The 9,974-nt window shown below is 34.3% G+C and overlaps 2 protein-coding genes across 2 annotated transcripts; both read left to right on the forward strand.

Moving 5' to 3' along the window:
- Nucleotides 1-7: 7 nt before the first annotated feature.
- Nucleotides 8-2,100, forward strand: LOC119663953 (xanthine dehydrogenase-like; the record flags this gene model as incomplete). Its single annotated transcript, XM_038073540.1, has 5 exons — nt 8-181; nt 243-511; nt 727-1,603; nt 1,660-1,827; nt 1,899-2,100. Coding segments are annotated over 5 exons (1,539 nt in total), but the record flags the coding sequence as incomplete, so codon positions are not given.
- Nucleotides 2,101-3,564: 1,464 nt separating this feature from the next.
- LOC119663954 (xanthine dehydrogenase-like) lies at nt 3,565-9,965 on the forward strand. Its single transcript, XM_038073542.1, has 6 exons — nt 3,565-3,660; nt 5,431-8,055; nt 8,117-8,385; nt 8,601-9,477; nt 9,534-9,701; nt 9,773-9,965. Exons 1-6 carry the CDS (start codon nt 3,565-3,567, stop codon nt 9,821-9,823), a joined length of 4,086 nt encoding a protein of 1,361 aa, XP_037929470.1. The 3' UTR covers nt 9,824-9,965.
- Nucleotides 9,966-9,974: the final 9 nt, after the last annotated feature.

Genomic DNA, 9,974 nt, shown 5'->3' on the forward strand with positions numbered 1-9,974 from the left:
CTATAGATTACGAAGACCCGTGCGCTGTATGCTTAATAGAGATGAGGATATGATGATTACAGGCACACGTCATCCGTTCTTATTCAAATATAAAATTGGGTTTACAAATGAGGGCCTTATTACAGCATGTTATATTGAATGCTATGCAAATGCTGGATGGAGCATGGATGTATCATTTGGAGTAAGATTTTTTAAAATAAAATATGTTGGAAACTTTATAAGGATATGCAATCTTATTTTAGGTGCTTGAACGTGCTATGGATCATTTTGAGAACTGTTATCGTATACCTAATATAAAAGTAGTCGGATGGTTATGTAAAACTAATACACCTTCAAATACAGCATTTCGTGGATTTGGAGCCCCTCAGGGGATGTTCGCTGGTGAACATATGATTCGTGATGTGGCACGAATTTTGGGAAAGGACTATGTAGATATAATGAAATTAAACTTCTATGAAACTGGTGATATCACGCACTATAACCAAAAATTGGACACGCTGCAAATTAATAGGTTTGTTCTACTATATATTATAATAGGTTTGTACATTAATTAGTAATAATTTAGTAACATTTTTACTAATATTTTTTGTTTTATAATAATTATTTATAATAATTAGCAAAAATGCTATTTTTACTAAACTATTACTAAGAAGTATTAATAAATATATACATATATATTTAAATACATACCGTATCCGTATTTACTTATTAAGTTACTTTTTGTAGATGTTTTGACGAATGTTTAGAGCAATCCAATTTTTATGAAAAACGAAAAAAGATACAAGAATTTAACAAAAGTAATCGCTGGAGAAAGCGTGGTATTAGTATTGTTCCCACAAAGTATGGAATATCATTTGGTATACCACATATAAATCAGGCTGGATGTTTAATAAATATATATGCAGATGGATCAGTCTTATTGGCACATGGTGGTGTAGAAATTGGACAAGGATTACATACAAAAATGATACAATGTACTGCAAAAGCTTTAGGTATACCGGCAGATTTTATTCACATATCCGAATTCGCAACAGATAAGGTTCCCAATGCAACACCTACCGCAGCTAGCGTAAGTTCTGATTTAAATGGTATGGCCATTATTGATGCTTGTGATAAATTAAATACAAGACTTAAAACTATTAAGGAAGCGCTACCCACAGCCACTTGGAAAGAATGGATAAATAAAGCATATTTTGATCGTATAAGTCTTTCAGCAACAGGGTTTTATAGTACGCCAGACATACACTATGATCCTGTGCGTCAACCAAATGCACGCAAATATAATTATTTCACAAACGGTGTGGGTGTAACTGTAGTAGAAATAGATTGTCTAACTGGGGATCATCAGGTTTGGAGCACTGATATTGTTATGGACCTTGGCTCCAGCATTAATCCCGCTATTGATATTGGACAAATAGAAGGGGCTTATATGCAGGGATATGGTTTATTTACTTTAGAAGAGCTAATATATTCACCACAAGGTATATTATTATCAAGAGGTCCAAGCACATATAAAATTGCAGGTTTTGGTAATATACCAGCTGAGTTTAATGTGAGTCTGCTTACTGGTGCACCGAATCCAAGAGCTGTGTACTCATCGAAGGTAGTAATTATAAGTATAGTATAATTATTTTGATCCTGTATAATATTTGTTCATAGGCTGTGGGTGAACCGCCGTTATTTATAGGTGCTGCAGCTTACTTTGCTATTAAGAATGCTATTTCTCATGCACGTACAGAACGAGGTCTGAGCACAGACTTCACACTTAACGCCCCCGCAACAGCAGCAAAAATTAGGATGGCTTGCGAAGACAATTTTACAAAATTGGTATGGATGTCAAAAATGCTTTTAGTTCATGTGCGATATATGCAATATATGTATATCTTTTCTTCTTTCAGATTGATGAACCCTTACCTGGTACATATACACCATGGAATGTTGAATTATAAAGATCTACATATGGATTAGGATTTATTTAGAAATAAGACAAGATTTTAATGCTGTTTTGTTATTATTTATGTCACTGTCATGTGAAAGTGGGAGTACTTGTTGAGTTTATATTATCGGTAAAAGTGTTAACATATATGAATAAAGATAAGGTGTTGGCTTGTTTAGTAAAATTTTGAAGACTACTTTCTTATTAGAATTGTAGATTAAATTAAAAGCTTAGATAGATTTTCTTATTTCATTAGTTAAAGGTGCTGACATATGTTATTTTTACTTTAACATTTAAAGAACTCTTACTTTAAATTATTTTTAACATCATTATAATTTCTAGTATTTGATTCTAGATTAATTTATTTCTAAATTAAGAGTAGTATTTAAATTTATAAATAAGCATGATTACTTACTTATACTAATTGAAATTCCAATTATTGCAGAAAGCATATAGACTATGCATACGGTAGGATCTCTTTAATTCGAATGCCAAGGTACTAGCAAAACTGTTCGATTTATAGAACTATTGACGATTTAGATAGATCAGGGAAAATGTTTATATAGTTTATTACATATCTATTTTCTTACATATGTAGGCATGCGTTTTATAATTACATTCTCCGAAACCCAACAAAATCCATTACTCACATTAAACAGAAATTTCGATGTTCAAAGATTCGCTTCAGAATGTGGAGGTAAAGGATGGTGAAAATCGATACTAATTATATTAAATAGGGTTTATGATTTGAATTGTAGAGGTAATGGATGCTTTTGCAAAATATCTATTGTCAAATTATGTATTTTCGAAATTGTTTTAATCATAAAGGAGAACACTTCGAGAAACATTTGTTATTAAACTCAAAATATAAATAGTGACCCTCGTAACGTAATACGATTATTACATTTTATGCATCACAAGAAAACGATATCTGTTGTGTTGGTGGGACGTTAAAAATCAATCAAGTTTTGGACAGCAGCTATTATTTAATTTTCAATTTAATTTCGAAAAATGGGTGGAAATAGAAGGACCCTTCTTATTGCATTGAGGGTAACAGTGAAATTCTTAATGAGATCTAATAATTGAGTAACATGGCAATTCTATTGACTGGCAATTTTTGATAGTTAGTTCTTCTAGTTGTGCTTCGATTAATATATGTATAATAAAGTTTAAATTGGTAAAGTACAAAGAGATATTTTTAATTCAATATACAGGCCACAATAATCTATATAATAAAGTAAAGGTGCTGACGGATACCAATTTCAACAAACCATACATACATATATATTTGCATACTCAGTTTTTTTGACTACTTTGGCGCTGATAAGATTATCGGCGCTCTACGAAATAAGTTCTTCTACCGTTATTATGTATCTACATAATCATAATGTTTTGGGAGGTCTAAGGCGTTAGTTGGGTGAATCGCGTGAAGACTATAATTTAAAGAGTAAAATAAAAATAAAGAGGCATGTATTGTACAAAAACATACGAAATAAGTCGTTATGGTGTTTATCAATTATAAATAACAATTAAAAACAATTTATGTTAGTGTGGAAATATTTTAATACAAAAATAGAAAATAAAATAAAAAAAAATTAAAGAATATTGGTCAAAAAAAAAAATTTGAAATGGATCAAAAGATTGAATCGAGTGAATTAAACACTGGGAAGAATGTGAGAACAAAAACATCATCGGTGCTAATATTTTTTGTAAATGGAAAAAAGGTAAATTATTAACGATATTTAATTTTGTTTAATGATTTTCGAAATGATCAAATCCAGACGTATTATTCAGCTAACTTTTAGTAATACACTGGTTATTTATTTATCCATTGCACATTTTGCAAAAGAAATTCAAACACATATTTTCAACTGTCAACATTTTTTCTCGGCTGAAGCTTAAACTGCTTGGTTTACTACAGGACCATCATTCTAACAGGGGAGACTATACAGCGCCGGAAAACTACAACTATCATCACAGCTAAACAGCCAATCAGCATACTGTGCGAGATTCGTAGGAAAGTGTATTCCTTTGATCGACGTAATAGACTTAAATTCTTTGACTGGAGACTTAGTTTCATCCCAACTATCAACAGAGACAGCAGCACTCACTTCACTTCACGCTGCAACCATCAACCTTCAAAAATGCCGATTTCTGCCTATCCACAGTTGCAGACGTGTCCTTAGCACCTTTCTATAATATAACAAAAAAATTTCTTAATGCGTCAAACCAGCCGTTTCACTGCTTTAACGCAGCTCGAAGCCATTCACGCGCAGATATGTATGACTATGACTGTACTTAATGAAATCACTGGACACATATACTAGTTGCTGTCCATGCTTGATATTATTGCGACATTTCACGTCCGCAAGAGCCATACGTAATGCCGCTGCAAATTCCGTCTTACCCTGTTTCTGCTTAAATTTCACCATAAACTGAGCCAGAATAAACAAAGCATCACTACATACTATTAATCCCACTAACAAAAATGAAATAGTATGTGTTCAATTATTAAAAATACAACGCTTCAAAGCCGTTGTATGCCAGTACGTAATCCCCAACAAACTAAATGTGGCGACTAAATTTATCTTTGACGGCTTTAAACCTTCTTCTTACCGTTAAACGCTCTCGGAATGACTTAAATGTCGACTCAGGTGATAATAAGAAAACTATTGGAACTTACAGAACTTTTAATTAAAATCAAGAAAACTCTATGCTGCATTCTACGCGGCTCAACAAAACTGAAGATGTGCTTAATTTTTTTAAATTCCCTTTACCGAAGAGGCTTTCGGTAAGCGAGCGCCTTATCATTTAACCCCGTAAGATATCAGCATCGATCAACACCACGTGCAATCTGTGATTGCGTACGGCTGCCACTCCTTACAGACCAACTGCTCTTTAATGTGTCTAAATCACCCAAAGTAAGCAGTTCAGATACAGTTCAAGGTGCTCTTACCTGTTTCTCATCATAGCTACCTCACTCAAACCAATCCTTGAGAACATTGATCTGCCAGCTTGGCTAACTCCTAAAGGTATACATCAGAAGATTTCCAAATAGAATGTACCTCTGGCGAAAGCCACTTAAGATACTTAAAACAAATATACTTCAATAATCCGTCACCTTAGCAGCTCACTTAACAGTTGTGATATTTCCAAGCTCAACTTCACCATATTGCTCAACAGTTAATAACGATTATTAACAATTTATTAACTGTAGAGCTTGTAACATAGTATCCGTATCTTCATAGGTAACCGATCCAAAAAACAATTCTGTACCACCACACCCCTGCACTATTATGCATCATTATTCGATGTCGACATTTTTGCAGTCTCTTATAAATTTTTAAAAAATTTATGCATCTTCACTAAAATTAATTTTGCTTTCTTAATCAATCAATTTTCAATAGCTTTTTTTGCTATTCGTCGAGTAAAAAAAAATCAATTAATAGTTTCTAAATGGTATACACTTAAAATCAATTAATATGTATTTGCAGGTAATTGACGCCAATCCAGATCCTGAGTGTACGCTTCTTACTTATCTTCGTGATAAACTGTATTTATGTGGTACGAAATTAGGTTGCGGAGAAGGAGGATGTGGTGCATGTACCGTTATGATATCACGCATTGATCGAAACACAAATGAGATTCGACATTTGGCAGTCAATGCCTGTCTTACGCCAGTATGCGCAATGCACGGTTATGCCGTAACTACTGTTGAAGGTATCGGTAGTACGAGAACACGTCTTCATCCTGTACAGGAACGAATAGCTAAAGCGCATGGCAGCCAATGTGGTTTCTGTACACCAGGTATTGTCATGTCAATGTACGCATTACTTCGCAGTTCACCACAGCCTACAATGAAGGATTTGGAAATTGCATTTCAAGGTAATCTTTGTCGTTGTACCGGTTATCGTCCAATTTTGGAAGGCTACAAAACATTTACTAAAGAATTTTCATGTGCAATGGGTGATAAATGCTGTAAAATGAATGGGAACGGAGATGGAAATGGAAATAGTTGTAATGGCAACAGTAGCAATAATGTTGATGATAAGCTTTTTGAAAAAAGTAAATTTCTACCTTTTGATCCCAGCCAGGAACCTATTTTTCCACCCGAATTGCAGCTTAACACTGAATTTGATTCAAATAGTATAGTTTTTAAAAGCCCTCGTGTGAGTTGGTATCGTCCAGTTGAGTTGGAAGAACTACTTCAAATCAAAGCACAAAATCCAAATGCGAAATTGGTAGTTGGCAATACTGAAGTGGGAGTCGAAGTGAAATTCAAACATTTACTTTACCCAGTACTGATTAATCCATCTAAAGTGAAGCAATTAAATGAAATAAAAGAACAGGAAGACAGCATTTATTTTGGTGCTTCTGTTAGCTTAATGGATATTCAAAACTATTTACAAGATCTTATCACTAAACTTCCGGAATATCAAACTCGATTTTTCAAATGTACTGTGGAGATGTTGCACTATTTTGCTGGTAAGCAGATACGGAATGTTGCATCATTAGGTGGTAACATTATGACTGGAAGTCCGATATCTGACATGAATCCGATTTTAACAGCTGGTACTGTTAAAATGCTTGTAGCAGGTATGGTGGATGGTCAACTAAAAACCCGATATGTGCACATGGGATCTGGATTTTTTACTGGTTATCGTAAAAATGTTATTGCACCACATGAAGTTTTGATTGGAATTTATTTTCCGAAAACTTTACCAAATCAATATGTAATCGCCTTTAAGCAGGCACGCCGAAGGGATGATGATATTGCTATTGTCAATTCCGCCATAAATGTCTTTTTTAAACCCAACACAAATATTGTGGATCAGATTTTTATGGCATTCGGTGGAATGGCTCCAACAACCATTTTAGCACCACGAACATCTGAAATGATGGTCAAACAAAATTGGGATCACGTGCTTGTAGAACGCGTCACGGAAAGTTTGTGTGCAGAGTTACCATTAGAACCTTCAGCTCCAGGAGGTATGATTGCTTACAGGCGATCTCTAGTAGTCAGTTTGTTTTACAAATCATATTTGGTCATAAGTCAAAAACTAGTAAGTGCCGGCATTATACCATATAACAGTATATCTGATGAGGAATGCAGTGGTGCAGAATCTTTCCACACACCTATATTAAAAAGTGCACAGTTATTTGAACGTGTCAGCTCCGAACAGTCTATATGTGATCCAATCGGTCGACCCAAAGTGCATGCTGCTGCAATGAAGCAAGCAACTGGTGAAGCCATGTATTGCGATGATATTCCACGTATGGAGAATGAGTTGTATTTGGCACTTGTACTTAGTACGAAAGCGCATGCAAAGATTCTTTCCATTGATGCAACAGAAGCATTGGCAATGGATGGAGTGCATGCATTTTACTCTAGTAACGATATTAGTGATAACGAAAATGTTGTAGGGCATGTTATTCGTGACGAAACTATATTTGCTATCGACAAGGTTTATACTGGGGGGCAAGTAATAGGTGCAATTGTTGCAGATAATCAAAAACTTGCTCGGGAAGCTGCTAAGCTTGTACAAATAGACTATGAAGATATATTACCCAGAATTATCACTATTGAACAAGCAATTGAGCATGAATCATATTTTCCTAATTATCCACAAATTTTGGAGAAAGGCGATGTTGATCAAGCTTTTAAGAATTGTGCGCATATTTATGAAGGCACCTGTCGTGTTGGAGCACAGGAACATTTTTACTTAGAGACACATGCTGCAATAGCAGTTACTAGAGATACTGATGAAATTGAGATATTTTCCTCAACACAACATCCTTCCGGAATACAAAAATTAATTTCTCAAGTTTTGTCGGTACCAGCACATAGAGTTGTTTGTCGTGTAAAGCGTTTAGGAGGTGGATTTGGAGGTAAAGAAACACGCTCTACATCGGTAGCAGTACCCGTCGCATTAGCTTGTTATAGATTACGAAGACCCGTGCGCTGTATGCTTGATAGAGATGAGGATATGATGATTACAGGCACACGTCATCCGTTCTTATTCAAATATAAAATTGGTTTTACAAATGAGGGCCTTATTACAGCATGTTATATTGAATGCTATGCAAATGCGGGATGGAGCATGGATGTATCATTTGCTGTAAGTTTTTTTGAAATAACATATGTTGGAAAATTTATAAGGATATGTAATCTTATTATAGGTGCTTGAACATGCTATGGACCATTTTGAAAACTGTTATCGTATACCTAATATAAAAGTAGTCGGATGGTTATGTAAAACTAATACACCTTCAAATACAGCATTTCGTGGATTTGGAGCCCCTCAGGGGATGTTCGCTGGTGAACATATGATTCGTGATGTGGCACGAATTTTGGGAAAGGACTATGTAGATATAATGAAATTAAACTTCTATGAAACTGGTGATATCACGCACTATAACCAAAAATTGGACACGCTGCAAATTAATAGGTTTGTTCTACTATATATTATAATAGGTTTGTACATTAATTAGTAATAATTTAGTAACATTTTTACTAATATTTTTTGTTTTATAATAATTATTTATAATAATTAGCAAAAATGCTATTTTTACTAAACTATTACTAAGAAGTATTAATAAATATATACATATATATTTAAATACATACCGTATCCGTATTTACTTATTAAGTTACTTTTTGTAGATGTTTTGACGAATGTTTAGAGCAATCCAATTTTTATGAAAAACGAAAAAAGATACAAGAATTTAACAAAAGTAATCGCTGGAGAAAGCGTGGTATTAGTATTGTTCCCACAAAGTATGGAATATCATTTGGTATACCACATATAAATCAGGCTGGATGTTTAATAAATATATATGCAGATGGATCAGTCTTATTGGCACATGGTGGTGTAGAAATTGGACAAGGATTACATACAAAAATGATACAATGTACTGCAAAAGCTTTAGGTATACCGGCAGATTTTATTCACATATCCGAATTCGCAACAGATAAGGTTCCCAATGCAACACCTACCGCAGCTAGCGTAAGTTCTGATTTAAATGGTATGGCCATTATTGATGCTTGTGATAAATTAAATACAAGACTTAAAACTATTAAGGAAGCGCTACCCACAGCCACTTGGAAAGAATGGATAAATAAAGCATATTTTGATCGTATAAGTCTTTCAGCAACAGGGTTTTATAGTACGCCAGACATACACTATGATCCTGTGCGTCAACCAAATGCACGCAAATATAATTATTTCACAAACGGTGTGGGTGTAACTGTAGTAGAAATAGATTGTCTAACTGGGGATCATCAGGTTTGGAGCACTGATATTGTTATGGACCTTGGCTCCAGCATTAATCCCGCTATTGATATTGGACAAATAGAAGGGGCTTATATGCAGGGATATGGTTTATTTACTTTAGAAGAGCTAATATATTCACCACAAGGTATATTATTATCAAGAGGTCCAAGCACATATAAAATTGCAGGTTTTGGTAATATACCAGCTGAGTTTAATGTGAGTCTGCTTACTGGTGCACCGAATCCAAGAGCTGTGTACTCATCGAAGGTAGTAATTATAAGTATAGTATAATTATTTTGATCCTGTATAATATTTGTTCATAGGCTGTGGGTGAACCGCCGTTATTTATAGGTGCTGCAGCTTACTTTGCTATTAAGAATGCTATTTCTCATGCACGTACAGAACGAGGTCTGAGCACAGACTTCACACTTAACGCCCCCGCAACAGCAGCAAAAATTAGGATGGCTTGCGAAGACAATTTTACAAAATTGGTATGGATGTCAAAAATGCTTTTAGTTCATGTGCGATATATGCAATATATGTATATCTTTTCTTCTTTCAGATTGATGAACCCTTACCTGGTACATATACACCATGGAATGTTGAATTATAAAGATCTACATATGGATTAGGATTTATTTAGAAATAAGACAAGATTTTAATGCTGTTTTGTTATTATTTATGTCACTGTCATGTGAAAGTGGGAGTACTTGTTGAGTTTATATTATCGGTAAAAGTGTTAACATATATGAATAAAGATAAGG

Source organism: Teleopsis dalmanni, unplaced genomic scaffold (genome assembly GCF_002237135.1).
Source record: "Teleopsis dalmanni isolate 2A unplaced genomic scaffold, ASM223713v2 unscaffolded_contig_1168, whole genome shotgun sequence".
Taxonomy (NCBI): Eukaryota; Metazoa; Arthropoda; class Insecta; order Diptera; family Diopsidae; genus Teleopsis; species Teleopsis dalmanni.

What these genes read in the sequence shown, in the direction of transcription:
- LOC119663954 (XM_038073542.1), top strand. Translation starts at nt 3,565, where the DNA reads ATGGATCAAAAGATTGAATCGAGTGAATTAAACACTGGGAAGAATGTG. An exon ending in TTTTTGTAAATGGAAAAAAG is followed by an intron (nt 3,661 to 5,430) that starts GTAAATTATTAA and finishes ATGTATTTGCAG; the next exon opens with GTAATTGACGCCAATCCAGA. An exon ending in GCATGGATGTATCATTTGCT is followed by an intron (nt 8,056 to 8,116) that starts GTAAGTTTTTTT and finishes ATCTTATTATAG; the next exon opens with GTGCTTGAACATGCTATGGA.